Below are 21,455 nucleotides of genomic sequence, written 5' to 3' on the forward strand. Positions count from 1 at the left end.
TCCGCCTTTAAATGGGGAACGGCAAAGGCTTAAAACACTATCATATACCTGTAAAAAGACATATTAGTAAACAGAAAGACATGTTTTGTTCTACAAGAACATCCTCCAATTGTATCAGTCACTTTTAACCATGCGTATATATGTACAATATTGTTTATGTTACATAAACTGGCCAATGATTGTGAATAGGTGATATTATGAACAAGTGTGATAAATTATATGAACGCAGAAGTATGTTATTGACTAGCAACAAATTTGAGAAAGATTTCTGTACTTATCTTAAAATCAGCTCTGGCTTTAAGGTTGACAGTTATTACAAAGTACTATAAAATTTCATTGCAACAAACGCTAATACAATGAAATGTTGAAAACTGAAAAATTATTTTTTGGACCCTTCCCTTTTCTCTATTTAATGCATGTTAAAACATTTCATTTTAACAAATTTCAAATTTTCATTCTAATGAATTAATAGTTAGCCCTTTTGCCCACATTTAACTTTAAAAAAGAAATAATTGAATTTCATCCTGTTTTAATTGCCGGGCATTTCACACAACACATTCGTATGCACCATACAGCCCATTCATTACAAAACACTGGCAAAACCAGCAGATTACAAATATCAAGGGAAGGTAAGCAAACCATGTAACATTTATGATCAGCAGGTTGCCTACCCAACAGCATCTGAATATGAGGAGTTCCTTAAAACAAAATGTATTTTATTTTGTTGAGAAAGAAGCCATACTTTCCAGTGTCAACTCAATTAAATGTGACTTAAAGGCTTTTCAGTATGTTGAACGAACAAGTTCAGTATAAAGGAATAAAATAGTGCGTATTTTTATTTCTTGTTTAATAGTTTGTTTTTTTACAGGTATGTTATAGTGTAATATTTATTCTCAACTTGTGTGTTCAACAGACTGAAAAGTTTTTAAGTTATATTCAAATGTATTTTACTCAGTTATGGGGTACAATACTATGTAGCATTAATTTCTTTTAAATAAAACACAAATTAAAACCAATTTCCTATCTAGTACTGCCTCTGAGACACACATTAATATCAAGATATTGGAAGCAATGCTGATGCTCAGTGCTGCAAGGAGATCACTGAAAGAAGAAATCATTGCATACTGCATTATAAAACCAGGAGAGGTTTATGCAGAGGATGAAGTCACAGAAAGTAAAGTGTAGGATGATGCAGAGGAAAACAAAGATTTTGTGTGAGAAGTTGGATGTGCCATTAAGTATGAATGTTGCAGACATTATTAGTGATGGAAATCCATGTGATGATGAGGAGGAAGAGAACAATGTGTCTCAAAGTGTTTGACAGAGTTCGACTCTTGTGCTGGCAGTCAACATGGTTATGTACTCTTCAAGATTTTCTCGTCACAAAGTGACGTGCCAGAATCTCTATGTGGAGTGATTGGTGACTACCTAGAACGTTCTTTTGTGTCTGGGAGTGTTCAGAAGAAAATCAGACTAAAAAAAAAAAAAAAAAAAGTATAGAACATACTGTACCAGAATGATGCAAAATTTGATAGGCTGAAAATTAACAGAAAACCTCTTCCTATTACTGTGTATCATTACTTCGTGTACATACAACGTGCGTTCCATAAGTAATTCGACCAATTTTTTTTCTGACGCAACTGTACACCGCAGCGTGTTATAACCTGCTGGGCTAGGTGGAGGGGGGTCTTAGCTTCAAACGCTCTTTATCTCATTCGGCAGCGAGCTGCCGGAGAGTCAGGACGTACATTTCCGTCAAGCCCGTTTTGAGTTCATGTAACACGGCACAATGGATCGTTCTGTAGAGCAACGGTACGCTATCAAATTTTGCGTTAAACTTGGGAAGTCTGCCACCGAAACGTTTCCATTACTTCAGCAGGCCTTTGGGACTGATTGCTTGTCCAAATCACAAGTTTTCCGATGGCACAAGTCGTTCGTGGAGGGCCGAGAGGAGATCACCAACGAACCTCACGAGTTGACGTAAATATGACGCGTGTGCGCGGTTGTTTGAACTCTGACAGACGGCTGAGCCTTTAATTGATAACACAAACTCTAAACATGGCAAAAACAAACGTTTTCCGCATTGTGACTGAAAAGGAGGGTCTCGCACTGCCGAAGCGACATCAACGACACGTGGAAAGTTCATCACGACAACGTGCCGAGTCACAGCGCCTTCACTGTCAACGACTTCCTGGCCAGGACCAACACCCCATTGATTCCCCAGCCTCCCTACAGTTCTGACCTGGCTCCCGCTGACTTTTTTTTGTTTCCTCGGTTAAAAGGAGTCATGAAAGGAAAACATTGGGACACGATTGAAAGAATCCAGGCACATGTTACATCGGCTCTAATGGACATTAGGGAAAAGGCCTTCCAGGCATGGAAACACCGCCTTCAGAAGTGTATCGATGCAAGAGGGTGCTATTTTGAAGATTTTTTATTATTTGTACGAATATAATCAATAAATGATCTTTTATGAATTTGGTCGCATTATTTATGAACGCACCTTGTATATCCAAATTTTTCTATCATCTAGTAAATATTAAGCCTTTTTAAAATCTGTAAATTCATGCTGAAGTAACGTAGATCCTGCCACAGATATAACAACAGGTCAGTGCTTCAGAATTGACTAATTTCTGTATAATAAAATTTCATTACAACAAATTAATTTCTGAGGTCCCCAAAATTGTGTAATACTGGTATTTTACTGTTATTGTCAAACAGAAATACAGATAGAGATGATATAAGCTTTTGGGCTTATGCCGTGTCAAGAAAATAAGGTGAAATACTTTACTTTTCGCAAAGAACTTTGCTCTGCGTCATCAGAGGTTCAGACTAAGGCTAAATAAGTATTAAAATTTACATATGATAACAATGACATTTACAATAAGATACAAAAGTTGAAAACTAGAAAAGCGGCTGGAATTGATAAGATTTCTGGGGATATACTAAAGACAATGGGTTGGGATATAGTACCATATCTGGAGTACTTATTTGATCATTGTTTGGTTGGAGGAGCTATACCAGATGAATGGAGAGTTGCTATAGTAGCCCCTGTGTATAAAGGAAAGGGTGATAGACATAAAGCTGAAAATTACAGGCCAGTAAGTTTGACATGCATTGTATGTAAGCTTTGGGAAGGCATTCTTTCTGATTATATTAGACATGTTTGTGAAATTAATAACTGGTTCGATAGAAGGCAGTTCGGTTTTAGGAAAGGTTATTCCACTGAAGCTCAACTTGTAGAATTCCAGCAAGATATAGCAGATATCTTGGATTCAGGAGGTCAAATGGACTGTATCGCGATTGACCTGTCTAAAGCATTTGATAGGGTATATCATGGGAGACTACTGGCAAAAATGAGTGCAATTGGACTAGACAAAAGAGTGACTGAACGGATTGCTATATTTCTAGAAAATAGATCTCAGAGAATTAGAGTAGGTGAAGCTTTATCTGACCTTGTAATAATTAAGAGGGGAATTCCTCAAGGCAGTATTATCGGACCTTTATGTTTTCTTATATATATAAATGACTAGCTGATGTACCCGTGCTTCGCTACGGGATTTTACATTGTATACAGAATTCCGCGTTAGGTAGTATACACGTTGTGAGCAAGACTGTATTAAATTGTATAGCTCTTAACGTTACCCTAGAAACGCGATGGGGAAATCACCAAACGTCTTTTCTCATGTGAAGACTGGGTAGGGGAATTTCATTATAATGGCAGACACTAACTCCCCACCTGCATGTTTACATCCTCAGAAAGAATGTCTTAGTGGTTCTCCCAACTGAAATGAACATAGGTCATTACAATGATGTCAGTAGGAATGGCGCGAGTAAAAGCAATGCTTTCACATGAAATACTTGATCAAATGAAAAACCACACATTTTCTCACTTTTAACGAACAGTACTACGCTGCTGATCTAAGTCCAAAGTTCCAGAGCTGGAATGATCAGGCCGCAGACAGCTGTGATCCGTGAATACTCTTCATCTTTTTTCGGGGGGGGGGGTCGAATAGTGGAGAGTCCCAGGGTAACTATGCCCTTTTACTAATCGGTTTCCTGTGAGTACCCAATGAGTCAGAAAATCTCAATTCACTACATTGGCGGCGGAAAAATCTGACTTGGGGGCAAATTTTTCCTCCAAGCCAGAGGAGAAATGCCCTCTTCACTGCTAATTTGGAATAAAATGAATGTAGAATTTAACTCGTCAACGCCCAGTGTCACCTACAGGTGCACTGCATTTAAAAGGCAACAGTCACAAAATGAAAGGTATTATTGAGCTTGTTTCTGCTCATGAGTTATTGTTGAAACTTACACAAGATAATCTGTGTGAATGTTATTTTATTGAACGTTGGAATTGGTTGTGAGGATTAGTTTTCTATGATGTCTACAAGTACTTGTGATGGAGAACCTACCACTTCTCATTCTTCGTCAAAAAACTGGAAGAAACGGTGAGTCTAAACCTTTGAGTATTTGTTTACATTTTCTTGTGGTAGAATTGGTTTTAGAGGGGTGGGGTATGTTCGAAATCAGTGTGTCACCTACAGGTGACACCAGGCATTATACTTTCTATATATGATTCTTTGTGGCATTATTAGAGTTACGGCACATTGTTTGTTTCTTCTCTAGGTTGGAGGTTCACGAGATTATAGAGGCTTTAGACGAACTGGACAGTATTACTTTACACTAATTCCTCCCGATGACGGACGACAGACGGAAGAAGAAAGTGGTGACGAGGCAGATACGGATATGAATCATTTAGGTGGCCGTATGTTGACAGCAATTGTTGAGACGAACGTAACGTCAGAAGTAGGTCCTGATTCTGATTCTGAATTATTGTCCAGGCATACTGTAGGCTTCATGGAAAACCACCAGAGAAAACCTACGTCTGTGGAGCTCCTACAAATATTAGAGTTCCACATGAAGTCAGATTGAATCCTGATGCTGGGCAGCATGAAAGAACTCAATGTTCCCAAAGAAGAAGTGGCCTCTGCCACAAAAGAACGAGAATTATGTGCAAGACGTGCCAAGTAGGACTTCATATTCAGTGCTGGTACAGCTTTCACACAAGCAGTCAGTAGGACTATAGCCTCTCGTACCAAGCGGGACATGATATTGAAAGTGAATTCACTGTATTAGTATTTATTTTCTGTTTGCTATTATAATATATTAGTAATTTTTTCTATTTGCTATTATAATAAAAGTGAATATTTGATCAAATTTATCTTGTTTTTCTTATGTTTTAATCATTTTATTTCTAATAACAATAATAAAGCCATTGTTCTAAAATGTGTGTGTTCTGTTAACAGCATCTGCAATGCCCAGTGTCACTTGTAGGTGACACCTCATTTCTATCATTTCTGTTACCGAATTTGGAAGTTTGACTTTAGATTCCTTCATTAGACAGGAAAAGGACCTTAAGTTATGAAAATCAGCAAAAATTACCGTACCTCCTAGCCAAGCAACGGGTGTTGACGGGTTAATAAAAGTTAAGAGGAAGAAGCTCTTCTTAAGAAACAGCTCTTTCAAGGTTGAATTTTGAGTTATTTAGTGAATTGTGGTGCTATCATTTGGAATAGGCCTAAATTGTAATTATAGACCGCGTCATACTACTACTACTACTACTACTACTACTAAGTGAGCCCCTGCCTTAAGCGTGCACACTGCTCATTCAAAACAGCGTGTCAGGGTAGGGATCGAATAGCTGGAATACTATGATGAACCAGCGTGTTACATACCAGCAGTTTCAAAAAATGTATGAACCAGAGGAATGTCAAGCTAAAGAAGGAACTTTTCTAACTCCCCAGCTATTTCACGCCAATATTCAGTCAGGCTGTTATACTTGGTACGCAGCAGTAATCCCATTTATCGGAGTTGAGCGGCAGCATAAGAGACAAAGAACATCACAACAAACAATGGTCAGAGTAATGTTATCGTTGATCAATGTTATGCGCTTTCGATATTGTAGGCCATCACATTTAGTTTCCTTCCGACTCTGAAATACCACTCTTATCATAGTCGGTATGGTAAAAGTGAATAAAACATAAATGATCGGAAATTGTATTCTCTATAACTTTTGTTATGTAGTACTTTTCGATGGGACCAATAAAATAGGTATTTAAAATTAAATTTTAGACACTTTCCCCGAAACTACAATTTTATCCAGGGTGAATAAAATTGTTTATAACTTAAACTGTAGTTTCTTATTCCCCGACTCTATATACCGACTTTCATTAAATTCTGTTAACCAATTTTCTCGTGGTTCGGCGTTGATATGGACTTAGCAACAAAAATACAAATTCATAAATATCTGTGCTATCATAGCCGGCACGGTAACAATGTACGACATAAATGATCGGAAATTTAATTCTGTATAACTTAAGTTATGCTATATTTATCAATAGGACCACTAATATAAATATTTGAGAGTAAAATTTTAGGCCTTCCCCTTAACTACCATTTCACTCAGCAATGAATAAAATGATTTATAGCCTAGATTGTAGCGGCTCATCCCCCGACTTCACATACCAATTTTCATTAAATTCTCTTCAGCCGTTTTCTCGTGAAGCGTGTACATACATACATACATACAGATAGAAATTACGGAAAAGTAAAAAGTGCATTTCCTTGTTACTGTAGACATGACCGAACCAGAAATACCATTCTTTTCCATTTCTGAGCAATGTACAGACAATACTCTTATTTTATATATATAGATATGAGTAAAGGAGTGGAATCAGAGGTAAGTTATTTTGCGGATGATGTTATTCTTTATCGAGTTAAGTTACAAGACTGTGAGCAACTGCAACGTGACCTCGAAAATGTTATGAGATGGACAGCAGGCAATGGTATGTTGATAAACGGGGTTAAAAGTCAGGTTGTGAGTTTCACAAATAGGAAAAGTCCTCTCAGTTTTAATTACTGCGTTGATGGGGTGAAAGTTCCTTTTGGGGATCACTGTAAGTATCTAGGTGTTAATATAAGGAAAGATCTTCATTGGGGTAATCACATAAATGGGATTGTAAATAAAGGGTACAGATCTCTGCACATGGTTATGAGGGTGTTTAGGGGTTGTAGTAAGGATGTAAAGGAGAGGGCATATAAGTCTCTGGTAAGATCCCAACTAGAGTATGGTTCCAGTGTATGGGACCCTCACCAGGATTACCTGATTCAGGAACTGAAAAAAATCCAAAAAAAAGCAGCTCGATTTCTTCTGGGTGATTTCCGACAAAAGAGTAGCGTTACAAAAATGTTGCAAAGTTTGGGCTGGGAAGAATTGAAAGAAGAAGAGCTGCTTGACTAAGTGGTATGTAAAGTCAAAGAAATATTAATGTTTATTTATTCCACCTATTCAATATATAAAAAGTGATTTGAAATTATAGGGACATGTTTCACCCTTTATTTAAGGGCATCTTCAGCCTAAATCTCAAACTGAAAGATAAAAAATCAGGATCCTGATTGTTCTTAATTGTGGTTGATTTAAAAAAAAATTACAAATGAATGTGAGGATGATGTAGGAAATAGTTAAGATATTCTTAAAAATAAAGTCTTAATAAAGTCTTACTAACAAATAGACGTAATTTATACACTTTCTTGAATGTCCTTGTCTAAAAATGTGGTAACAAGTTGCATATTGGTAGTTCTATAAGAACGCAAATTGCTATTGAGGGCATTAGAGAAAAGTTTGGATCCTAAACAGTTCAAACGTCAGAATAATGATTAAGAATGTTGCTGATTACTCCAAGTGGAGTTTAAATACATTTTAAAGCTAGTAATGAAACGTTTCTGCCGCTCACTCAAATTATGCTGTACGGGCAAGGGAAATGGTTGATACTTTTAAGTGGGGTTTATAATAACATATAAAGTGGTTAAATTGTTGTAAATCTCGTATGAAGAGATAAATCTGCAATCTTCGTACAGCACAAGTGAAGAAGAGTGCTGAATGGTAAACAGCTGTGTTAAATATTAGCTGGAAGGAGCGACTGTAGCTTCTTGTGTAGAGTCCAAAGGGAAATTTGGTTTAAAGTTTTTTTATTAATGTTAAATTGGTTAATGTAAAGTTGAGTTGGAGAGAAAACGTTGTGTGTAATTTCATCTATTTTCGAAAATAGAGATAGATAGAAAACAGAGAGAGATGTTTACAAACATAGACAATGACCTTAAAATCCCAAAAACTGTAAATAAAGGCCATTTATTGAACATATATGAAGAAATTTACATTTATCTGGACCAAAGGTACAATCCAACAAGTAATATCAATGAGCTTTCTGAGAAGTGTAACATCTTATATGAAGAACTAATAAAAGCGAGAGTTAGGAAAAAATGTCAGACTCTAACACGTCACACGCTCGATGACACTCAGGTCGTTTACCCTAGGACACACCCTCCCACTTTCCCTCCACTTCCCTCGCTCAGCGTAGAAACTACCAGTACTTATTTTGAATCAGATACACACTTACCTCAGTAGAAGCGAGTCCTCCTCTACACATCGGGGCCAATAATGAGTAAGTAATACGATTATATTATATTAATTCATTAGTTTTTTATTTTAATTTCAGACAAAATTATATTCATTACTAAGAGCTTTACCACTATGGCCCCGAGTTGACCATAAATTTCTGAAGCATTCAATGTACAGTATATAGTATTCAAGAAATGCAAATCAAACACCTAACAATCTTTCATCAAGAAATACTTTAAATCAAGAGTGCTATTCACAACAGTGATAATTTAAGATTTTATAAAGCACAACTGTTATTCCCAAGAATATTATCAAGAGTTTAATGGACAATTCAACTTATAACTTTAACAAAATTTGCTAAGATTGTATTTTTAAATGTTGTATCATACATCAATGTTTTTAATATATCTTGTTAATTTTAATAATATCTATTTTGTATTCTGATATATTAATGTTAATTTATTATAGCTGATGATGTCCCTTAGGGGACGAAACACGTATTAATATGTATGTTGTATGTTTAGTCCTCAGCCCGAAGGCTGGTTGGATCCTCAACAGTTCCGCCATCAGCTGTCATAGATGGCCTAGGCATCACTGAAGAGGCGTACTAGGGAAATGAGGAGTGAGGTAGTTTCCCGTTGCTTTCCTCACCGAGCCACAAGTTGCTATTACACATCAGTCTGCCAAGCCCACTGAAATGCATGCACCAACTGACCCTATGAGCAATATTTTCACACCATTCATAGCAGGGACTGGCTGCAGAAGGAATGGCATTACTAGCATTACTCATACCTCAGTCACTTTCATTTTGTCAAAGCTAAGGATAAAGCTGAGACAGGTCAATGAAAGTAACAAAATTGCTCTAGCCCATACCAGAAGACATAGTGCACTGTAAACACTAGGTCCTGCCAGCAAAGGCACACGTATTAATATAATAAATTGTAAATTGTATTGAATAGGCAGACCACTTGTTTATAATATTTAAGTTTATCTTAAATATCTCTATTTGATATATAATTAATTAACAGAAAAATGTACACTCAAGTTTGAGCATTAAATAAATTTCACATTTCAGTCTTTGCTATAGTCTGTAATTGTCCTGGTTCTTTTTGTGCATGTTATGATGCGATATCTACTACATTTCTGTCCACACAAAATGCACTTACAATCTTCGTCTGGCTCATGGAACTTCTGGTTTACGCATATCTTGTGGTGAAACCCATGTATGGAGAGTCGTGTTATCACGTGGCGTTGTGTGTTGCACTCTCTAGTCCATCTATCGTCCGTCATCGCTGGTGAGGCGTAGAAGTCGAGGTCGATTTCACTTTTCTTTAGTGCCCTGCTTGCTTCCGTTGATTGTAGGTAGAATTGTGATCGTATGTCTTCGGGATTATTATTATTAGAAATGAAGCTGTTAAAGCTTGTTACATGTAAAGCATAACAACCTGTCACTGCGGCAGGAAACTTCTTTGTGCCAAAAACTGCCTAATGATTGCTCCAATAAAGTTACAGAGTTTCACAGGCATGTGATCAGATTAAGGCAGCAGAATTTTATCTCCTCTCACAGATCAGAAATGCTGAACAAACCCCTATGTACTCTGACATGCCAAGGAACACTACCGTTTCTGAGAAGGGAGCGTCATGTGTTCTAATTGCCATGAACAGCTATATCAGATGTGTCTGGACTTCCTTCGCATAGAGAACAAGAGAACAATTATGAAAAGAAAGAGAGAGACAGAGATGCAAGAGGAAGTACACGCTACTAGAATGAACATGTTACAAATATTGAAGAATAAAATATGCTCGATGCCCAGAGAAAATGCAGTGAACTTTATGACTTGATCACATGAGTGAGATGTGTGAAATTGTGTCTCAACGACAGACTGAACTTTCGAACATTAATGTGTAGCTATTTTCACTGTTTGTCAGCAATTTCTGCTTCTTTTTTATGACTGCATAGGATCACTTTAGTTAGTCCATCGTTCAGGTCTCTTTGAAGAGATTGTTTGGGCCCTATCTTTCCTCCTTAATTTGGATTACATTTTATTTAGTTTAATTTAGAATAAAGATTTCAGTAATTTCTCATAACCATGTCTTCATATACAACCTAAGTTTTATACAAGATCACAGAAAAGTACACTAACTGGTTTTCACATTCATGAAAAGTAATTATTATAGCTCATCAAATGGCATTTCCTGCTATATTTTCTTCATGACTGACAAATCAAATGTTTTGTTTGTTTTTGAACAAGTCTCTTTCTTCATACAAATTGCCTACATCCAGAGCAAAGTTGTGGAGGGCTGCCATAGCTACAACTGCATTGTTGCATGCTGTAGGTGTAAAGTTTATTTCCTTTTTATGGACTTGGACTTTTCCTTTTCCACTCAAAAAGTTTGTTCCACAACATTGCATGTGTTTGCACAAGCAGTGGTGTACTGATGGTTATCTAGTGTATTTGTTTCTAGGATTGGAGTCATGAGGAATGCTGTACAGATACAAACCTTATCTTCCACTGACATTGTACACACCATGCTGCAACAGCACTACTGTCCCAAATTCGTGCATCATGCATAGAACCAAGCCCTTGGCAAACAATATTCATGATATTCATACAGCATCACAAATAACCTGCATGGTAATAGAAAAATACCCCTTCTAATTTCTGAAAAGTTCACCACTGTCACCACAAGAGCATAAAATAGAAATAAGCATGCAGTTAATTGCACTCACGATGTGTGGGAAACCAACCAACGAATTTCCTATTATTTTCTAAACAAAACATTCATCATTATTTTCAGGCATTTTTGTGTACCTTTCTCTTAACCTCACTAGTGTTCTAACCATGCGATGAAAGATATGGTATGGCCAGTAGTCATGTAGTGAACGTTTACAAGATCACCTGCAACTAACTAAAATATTCCATTACAAAACACTTGCAGAGCACACAACTTTAATTTGGGGGATACATTTGAATTCCTGTCTGAATTTTGTTGTAAATGATCTCCAAGGAGATTCAGAAGGAACGTAAATGATTCCTTCCTAAGAACAAAATATTTCACAAACACACTCTCTGTGTACACCGGTATATCATACAGATCTCATCCTTCACGCACTGTATGCTCTACTACATTCTCATCGGTTAAACAAAATGAACAAATGAACAAAACGGGACACTGTGTCTTTGTTGTCCTGTTTAGAATGTTGAATTAATTCTATGATTCTCAAATTTTTGAGGCAGGTGAACATTTACTGCAGAATACAAGTGCCACACACCGTAACCATGCCAGTTAGATTCCTCTCAGCATTAGTCTCTTGATTATGAACAAGCAAAATTTGTTGTCACAGACTCTGCCTGCTACATGACAAAGAGTGTGGAAGGATTAAAATTAGTTCTTGGTGACCATCTGATCCATATTCAGTATTAGGCACACAACGTCAATCTAGTTTCTAATGCGCGGATACAAAAGATGCCACAACTGAATGAAGTTGCTAGCATGACAAAAAGTGTATTTTTACACGCTCAAAATAGGAACATAGTATGTTGTGTTTCTTGAGGAATGAAGAAATAAAAAAAAGTCCATTACTCATGTCTGTAAAAACTAGGTGGAATTCACAGATCTGGTGTATAGCTGAGTACTATATGGACATTGTTACTCTTTGCAAGACGGAAGAGCCAAGAGATACAGGGAATGCTGGCATAGTTCACTTTACCACTTTGACTATCTCGTATGCCCAAGTATTGCACTGCAAAGCTGTGTTGATCAAAGATCATGAACAGCTCTTGGTTCATTTTATAATAAAATTGGAGAAATCAATTTTTACCAACTCACATACCTTGTATGAAAACATTGAGAACTGTAAGAACAGCCTTGACAACATCCAAAATAGTGTATATTTTACAACTAAGCTGTCTTTATCTCTAAATGCTACAAATGCAGCAGTAGCAAAATTGGCATTTCAGCAGGTTGCTTTGAGAGCTTCTGAAAGGCTGATTTCTTTTGAGGCTAGCAGAGCAAGATTTGAAGAGGCATCTTTTGAACACACTACAGTCGCACTCCAAGAAATCAATTCAGAACTGATAGAAAAACTGATGAAAATCAATAATCTTCAACATTTGTGTGTAGAAAAAGTTAGTGAAGGATTTTAGCAGTTGACAGAGGCAGTAAAACCTGGTCAGACTGTTCTGCAAACATGGTAAAAGCCTTGAAGGCTATAAAGTTATTATATTCAGAGTTTTCTGCAGGGTGCTTTGAAACAATATAGTTACAATGTGCCAATGCAGAGTAGGTAAGATTTCCCACATCATACAATAGTTCTGACTGACTATACAACAAACTTCATGGACAGCAACTTCCCACAATGGCAATTCTTTTCACTTGTAAACTGAAAAATTGTATCACAATGTAAAATAGCTTGGATATTTTTACAGATTACAGAAGAAACGCATTTATCCGGCCCTCATTAACCTAGATTTCTGGTTTATCCACACAGGGTTTCTTTCCAACATAAAGATATGTGCATCCTTTGAATAATAGATATGAAACGGTTGTGTTCTTATTTGGAATTCTACTGATGAAGTTTGTGAAGTTGCCAACTGTAATACGATGACTTATCTCAAAGTTGTCTACTGTAATAATATGATCTAGCTCAGAGTTTCTTGAAACATTTGCAAACATTCTTTGTCGCTTGTATGTAGATAAGACCGATATAAATGTCTGGTTGAAAAATAACTGATTGTTGGCTACGGTATGATGTCAGATGACAAAATAATTGCTGCCTGTTCTACATGTAATGATGACAGAGATAGTAACAGGAAAACAAAACTGGCACTTAAGCAGAAATACGAAGCGTTTTTAAAAAGTAAGGTCCATTTTGTTGTAGACACTAGTAGTTCGTGCTCATATCGCAACGAGTGCATGCATCGTGTACCGGCATGCCTCGGGAACGACTGTGCTCAGTTTCAGCTCTGTAGCTAACCTGTACGGTTCTGTTCTGTGCTTTCAAAATGTTTAAGACTATCAACTCGCCTGCCGTGTGTGAGGTTCGGTCAGTGATACGGTTTTTGTCAGCAAGGAACCTTGTCTGCTGCAGAAATTCATCGACAAATTTGCGAAGTGTACGGTGATACTGTTATGAGTGAAAGCAAAGTGCGTAAGTGGGTACGACAATTCAAAGATGGCCGTGACAACGTCCATGATGAGGACCGCTCCGGCCGCCCTTCTTTGATTACAGACGATTTGGTGGCTTCAGTTGAAGCGAAGATTCGTGAGAACAGGCGCTTCACAATAACAGGTCTCTCAAACGAATTTCGTGATGTGTCGAGATCAGTGCATTACAACATTGTTTCTGAACACCTAAAGTTTAGGAAACTGTGCTCCCGTTGGGTCCCGAAACTCCTAACAGAGGACCATAAAAACCAAAGATTTGTGTGTAGGATGAAGTTCTTGACTCGTTATGACGAAGAAGGTGACAGCTTCTTGAGTCAGATGGTAACTGGAGTCGAAACATGGGTTTCGTATATCACGCCCGAATCAAAGCAACAGAGCATGGAATGGAGACACACACACTCGCCTGTAAAGGTGAAGGCCAAACAGACTCTGTCCCAGCGCAAAATCATGGCGTCGGTGTTTTGGGATAGGCATGGTGTTTTGTTGGTCGACTTCATGCAACGAGGAACCACTATCAATGCAGAAGCATACTGCCAAACCCCGAGAAAGCTACGCAGAGCGATTTAAAACAAAAGACGCGGCATGCTGACAAAGGGAACTGTCCTTCTCCATAACAATGCAAGACCTCACACTGCAGGTCAGACCCACGATTTCTTGGACAGTTTTGGCTGGGAAGTTTTAGACCACCCACACTACAGTCCTGATCTTGCATCGAGCGATTACCATCTGTTCCTCCACCTCAAACATCACCTCAGTGGCAACCATTACAATGATGACGACGTGAAAACAGCAGTGAACTCTTGGTTATCGGAGCAAGCGGCAAGTTTCTAGGAAGAGGGCATTTAAAAATTGGTTACGAGGTGTGATAAGTGTTTGAACAAATTTGGCAACTATGTCGAAAAATAGAGTGAAGTATGTAGTTTCTGAAAATAACTTTACTTTTTTGAAATAACCTTTTGTTGTGTACTTATTTTCAAACGGACCTTACTTAAAAAACACGCCTCGTAGTAATGAGCCTTGCTAAGGCAACGGCACCGCTGGATGAACTAATGGTTTACTTAGAACGTCAGATGGAAACAACTCCAGCCGAACTGATGTTGATGAAATGCATACACGATCGTGCTGCGCTCAAACACCATGCAAATTTGAAACTAAAGAAACTTGCACATATTTCAGTAAATAAAAATGAGCCCATTAATGAGTTTAGAGCCTAAAATGTGTTGCTTTAGTTTTTAATTGTCTTAAAGGTTTGTATAGATTTTGTAGCTTGTTTCTATTTTATTTTTATTACGGTATTATTATTATTATTATTATTATTATTATTATTATTAACTTTTCTCAGCCACATTGAACCACTTGAATCATTCCACGTTCACATTATCTTTGAAGGCTGTATTGTTTGGTTCTTGTGATCTGCCCTGTATTTTTTGTATATATATATATATATATATATATAAAAATTTATTTCCTCGATTATTCAGATTTTCATTCATCTGGATCATCTTCGATCCCATCTAGTCCGGATAAACAAGGTTCTTAAAAAGAGTATTTTTCCTCTGCGTCATTGTTTTAACAGTAATGCTACTAGCGAGTTCTTTTAATATTTGCGACTTATACTGAAAAGTTAAGTAAGTTGAAAAAAAAAAAGTAGCCTTTAGGGAAAAATAATCCCACTTTTCACCAAAAAAAGTACCACCAATCTTTGTATGACCCTATATACATTAGTAAAGCTATATATCTATACGTACAGAAAAACTGACCAATAAAGGAAAAGAAGAAAAAAAAAGAAAAGAAAAAAAAGAAGAAAATTACAGAAACTAATAATGCATATTACATCATCACCAGCAACTCATACAACATATAACACATAAACAAGAGTAAGATACTACAGCATTCCAAGAACTAAACATAGGAGTCACATACCACAAACAGCCCTCTATTATTGGCACAGTCTAACTGTCCAGCTGAGGCATGCTGCGTTATAAGGCTCAACAGTGGATGGGGTGATGATAAATCTCCACATTCAATCTCGGTAACCTGCTGAATGCGCCGTACCAATGCCAGGCACATGGGTAGAGGATGGTTCAATCTTAACACAAAGCATGCTGGCAAGGTGGCACTGTTGGATGCAGTAAGTGCAGCATATGATGGAGAACTGTAAAAGTAGGTTACATATAAATGCTGGTAACAGACCGACAGCAAATGAATGCAAAAGAACACTGTTGGTAATATTACAAAATAACTGTAATTGTTAATACTATAAGGTACACATGCTTTGACCAGAAACAGCTATCACAGCTACTTTTATTATTATTATTGTTATTATTAACAACAACAAGCATATGACCTCAGCTACCACGTGCAAGCATTTTAACCCATTTGTGTCACTTGACGAGCTGTGATCACATGCAGTGTTTTGGCGCATGAATCAAAGGACGAGCTCAGCTCGCAATGACACAGTGTCTCGTTTATCTTCATATATTAGGTTCCCCTTGCAATATAATTTCTCACAATATGCACTGTGAGGAACTAGAGCCATGACCTATTGTCTGTATTTCTGTGCGACACTGGAATTGTTGAACAGTTTATTTTAGTCGGTATTCAGTGTTCATTATGCAGTAGAACCGGCATTGTGGCAATGACGACAAGCACTTGTAGACAGTGTTTTAGATGGCAATTTCGGCAATAATGATGTTTTGGAAAATGAATCAGAGTTCGAGAGTAGCCATAGCAACAGTGAAAGTTACTTGAGTGCACAGAGCATTGAAGAACGCGAAAGTGTCGCACCAGGTTCTTCGAAATGCACATGGCAGGTGACACAGAAGAACCTTAGTGATAGGAAGTTAAAGAATAAAGACAATAATCCTGATATATATCCATTTCACTGATACAGCGGTGTTTCAGAAATACTTACTAAAACTTCAGTCTGTCCACCGTCCGAACTTGCGATGTTTTTTAGCATATACGGATCCGGTCTTTTGAAATTATTTCAACTGAAACGTTTGTACTGCAGCCAGCAGTCATTCAAGGAACGAAGAATGGGTAAGTCATAACTTTCAATGGCATGAATTTGAGTGAATTACCTTCATTAGTTAGTATTTTATACATGTTTATGTGTGACAGGTACGCTCAAGCTAATGGCAGGCAAATTAAATCTGATTCTGCAGCCAATAATGTGGCCATTTATTATGACTTGAATGGGTTAATTTGACACTAACTGGCTTTGGCTGCTTGCTCATCAATGTCAATGTTCCATTTTACTTTAGGCCTACTTCCTTCCAGAGTCATAACAACTGAGAGCTCACTCAACGTTAAGTAGTGAAGACCTCCATGGCATCAACAGCATAGGAGAAGTTCAATTTGTTGGAGATGGTGGAAGAGGCAACCCAGTACTCAGGTGTTAAAATATGAAAAACTGCTGCCTTGCAGTTGGGGAATGAACCCACAGTCTAAGGGAGTAAAACCTGACAGAAAATCATGCTAGTTTAGGCACAGAAAAAGGACAGCACTTCAGTAAACTTAGGAGACTATGTGCCAATAACTCGTACCTCTGAGATTTTTCTTTTTCACTGTTGACAGCTTCTGCTATGAAAAAGGTCATTTGAATTGGATGACGGAATGTGAACATTATGTGGGAGCCAGTAAACTACAAGAATTCATAGAGATGAGGTATAAGATTGATATCCTGGGGGTGAACAAAATTCGATGGTCTGCGTTTGGGGAGATAAGAGTTCAAGGAGAGGAGACCATTTACTCAGGTAGAGATGAGGACAAGAAATACGGTGAGGAAGTTGGGATTTTAGTCAAGGAGTGTAATGGTAGCCAGTATCAAAACACATTACAACCACAAAATTCAAGACCAGAGTACATTCTGTCACCGTGGTCCAATGTTATTCACTAAATGAGGTAGCTGATGAAGCAAAGATAATTTCTATGCCAATCTGATATCCACTCTGAGGAAGATAAAAGGACATCATCATGCTCATTGGAGATCTGAATGTACAGGTTGGAGGCAACAATGTAGGGGTTGGGAGGTTTCTTGGAAAGCATCGTCAGGGAGAAATAATGTTGAATGACTCATTCACGTCTGCAAAAATTTTGACCTAGTAGTTGGAGGAACTTCGTTATAAATAATGTCACAAGGTTACTTGGAACATAGAACCAAATCAACCATATTGTTATGAGCAGAAAATGGAGAGGATCCTTGGTAGACGTCAGAAACAAAAGAGGTGCTGATGTAGGCAGCGACACCACCTTGACTTGTTTACCCTTAAGCTGAAAGTTACAGCTCTGAAGAGGGATACAGATATAAGAAGCAGTTAAAAAACTGACTGAAGCAAAGGTCCCTTTAAGATCTCGTTCAACAATCGCTTTGAAGCTCTAGCAATAACAGAGTAACAAGATCTAAATTAAAACTAGGCTACAGTTATGAAGACCATCATTGACACATGTGAATCTGAATTCAGGGATACAGAACCTTGAAGAATCAGCAGACATCTGGCAGGAGGTTGAAAGGACGAGAGATTTGAAGAGAAGGCTCGACACCACAAGTCTACCACCAGAAGAGAGAGCCAGACTGAGTTTAGAATATACAGAAGCAAATCGTAATGTAAAGAGCAGCTCAGCAAGCAAAATTTTTTAAGACCAGCTAACAGACCAAGCTGAAGCAGCAGCAACAGCAACTAAGCAGTTCAGCAAGAAGATATCTGTAAGCATACCAAGTGCAAAAGTGCAGCATGGAAAAAAATAGTTGTTTGTTAATGTGCCAACTGTAAAATTTCGGCTTTGTTTTTCATAAGTGTCCATCTTACTGGGTGAAGGGGACTGTGGGAATATCCCATGTGAAGCCAAGTGATTCCTTCCTCCCTCCCGACTTTCTGGCGACAGAAGGAACTTTTGTTTCTGGAATGTGTTAGTAGAGTGTGGAAACTATCACTCTCAAGTCATTGGATGCAAGGCTGCTCGTATTGAAAACATGCATGCCAACTGATTGATGCATTCTATTGTTCTGGAAGTTTGCTGCGTGCAAGCTGGAGGATGCCCTCTTGGATGCTCTGTTAGCATGGGTCATTCTTTACTTGGGCTTCTTTCTGGACGGTTGCCTTACCATCGAGCTTTTGCTCCACAGGGAGCACTGGCAATGGACGTGGGATAAAGTAAGTTTCTTGTTTTAATGTAACCTTGATATCATGTAAGAATTCCACAGGGCGGTCCCACATCCTCATTTATAACAAATACATCGATGTCTTACCATCCAGTAATACACTATGCATTTTGTTTGGATCAGGCAAACCTTACTGTATAACGCTTGTAAACATAATGTTGATTTTATTCGTTGTTTACCTTTTTCCAGTAGTATGAGGAGTAGCCCACTGCAACAAGGAATTTTAGATTCCACCACAGGATTTCCTATTAACTACGTAGTCGTATTTTGAAATAATTATGTATATTGTTTGTTCACTCTTGTAGAACAGGACTTGCCAAATGTATAAGGAAATCTTGGATTCCATTTTTAACTTTGTAAAGAAATTTCATGGTAAACCTTTAGAATATGAATTTTTGAAGCTTTCACCTAATTAATACATATATTTATATATTATTGTTCTACAGAACCGGTTTCAACCTTGTGAAGGTCATCTTCAGCTGACAATCATAACATACAATTAAAACATCACAATAAGAATGTCACATGATATGGATAAAAACATTGTCATTAGAAATGTTCTAGTTTAAATAATCATCTACATTAACTGATATAATAATTGAAAGTTAACAGTACTATATGTACATGAATGATGTAGTCTATGTTAAAAATACATTTTTCTTAAATTATAAAGGTGTCACATAGTATGGGTAAAAACTTTATCAATTTGCAAATGTTTTTCGTCTTATCTTCGTCTACGTTAATCGACAATACTATTATGTGCGCAGGTGATATATGTTGAATGTACAATTTTCTTAAATTGTGAAGTGTCCACTGTTCCACATTAAAACTTATGACTATGAATAAAACATTTTGAAGTACAAATTAGTTCTTGCGGCGTGTTGTATGCGACTGTGTTCTTTATTTATTTATTTAATTAATTATTAGATACAGCCTATGGAGGGCCATTTTACACTAAGAAGAAGAAGAAGAAGAAGAAGAAGAAGAAGAAGAAGAAGAAGAAGAAGAAGAAGTTTAAATACGTATAAAAGATAACAAAGGTATAAACAACAATATTAAGTAACAACAATAAATTAACAATTTTAACAGTAACAATGTAACAACAATGACAACGGTAACTGGCAAGTATTGGTTACTGAAATTAGGAAGAAGAAAGGTCGGGGTTGGAGGGACGGAAGAAAGTGAAAACCTGGAGAGGACTTAGAGGAATCTTCTAATTTTTTGTTTGAAGGATGCGAAAGGTGTGAATATGTCAATATCGGCCAGTGAGTTACCAAGAGTAGGGAGACGGTGGAAGATAAAAGCATTGTTGTAAAGTTAGGAACGGATGGGACACATGATGAGTGTGCCGGTTGTGTGTAGGGCGGGGAGGAACGTGTATAGGGAAGTACGCCGGAAGAGTATTACATTTGGTGTAGCCATTGATTATTTTGTGAAGGTAACATAGATCAGAGAACTGTAAACTGTATTTGTCTACTGGTGGTATAATAGTATGAGTTTCTTGAAGTAATATGAACACTTACGCTGAAATCAGGTAGTTGTCCGGTGTTTAGTGCGGGACTTCGTCGATATATACACAAAGTTTATAGTTTATGTTAAGACTGGTTGACCATTAAAATTTGATAGAATACGGTATATAAAAGTAGGTAAGTTGTTGTTTTAGCAACGTGCTTCCCTTAGTCTTTATGTTATTTGATTTTGTCAAATATCAATATGTATTACTTGATATTCTATATAGACCTAGATCAATACGCCAATCCAAACTTTAATTTAAATGAAATTACAGATAAAGTTAACATTCTTTTCAATGCAGTCATCCCCTTCCTAAAACACAATTACCTAAAAAGAATAAAAAACAAGACCCAATACACACAAATGAACCGCCAGAAGACACCCCCCGCTCCAGTCCTACTTCCTCAACAGCCGCCCCCCCTACCCCTCCGAACTTCCCCTCCGCAGCTACAAGCAGCAACTTCAAACAAACACGGAACAGTGCTCGACATGCTACCGAATAGCGCACACATCAAAGTGTCAACATCTACAGTAAGTACACACACATCCATTTCAACTTCACACAAACATTCCAACTTGGCAGACGCAACATTTCTTACATTTTATTTCTATTTACAGATACAAAATACGCCCTACAACACAAAGTGAAGAAAGAAGCTTTCACGCTAACCAAAAAACACAAGATATGTTGAAATCAAGTAATACATATTGACATTCGACAAAATCAAATAACAAAGACTAAGGGAAGCACGTCACTAAAACAACAACTTATCTACATTTATATACCGTATTCTATCAAATTTCAATGGTCAACCAGTCTTAACATAAACTATAAGCTTTGTATATATATATCGACGAAGTCCCGCACTAAACACCGGACAACTACCTGATTTCAGCATAAGTGTTCATATTACTTCAAGAAACTCATACTATTATATCACCAGTAGACGAACACGGCTGATTATATATCATAACATAGTCGCATATACAACACACCGCAAGAACTAATTTGTACTTCAAAATGTTTTATTCATCTAGTCATAAGTTTTAATGTGGAACAGTGGACACTTCACAATTTAAGAAAATTGTACATTCAACCTATATCACCTGCACACATAATAGTATTGCCGATTAACGGAGACGAAGATA

At 37.3% G+C, this 21,455-nt stretch overlaps 1 protein-coding gene across 1 annotated transcript in view; it reads right to left on the reverse strand.

Annotated features, from left to right (window-relative positions):
• The window catches only part of MED1 (Mediator complex subunit 1), a 143,895-nt gene that overhangs the window by 25,715 nt on the left and 96,725 nt on the right, over window positions 1-21,455 (reverse strand). Inside the window, exon 7 of the mRNA XM_067137654.2 lies at window positions 15,554-15,785. Within this exon, the coding sequence (XP_066993755.2) occupies window positions 15,554-15,785 (232 nt within the window). The remainder of the gene's footprint in view (window positions 1-15,553; window positions 15,786-21,455) is intronic.

The sequence above is a fragment of the Anabrus simplex genome, chromosome 1, assembly GCF_040414725.1.
Source record: "Anabrus simplex isolate iqAnaSimp1 chromosome 1, ASM4041472v1, whole genome shotgun sequence".
Lineage (NCBI taxonomy): Eukaryota > Metazoa > Arthropoda > Insecta > Orthoptera > Tettigoniidae > Anabrus > Anabrus simplex.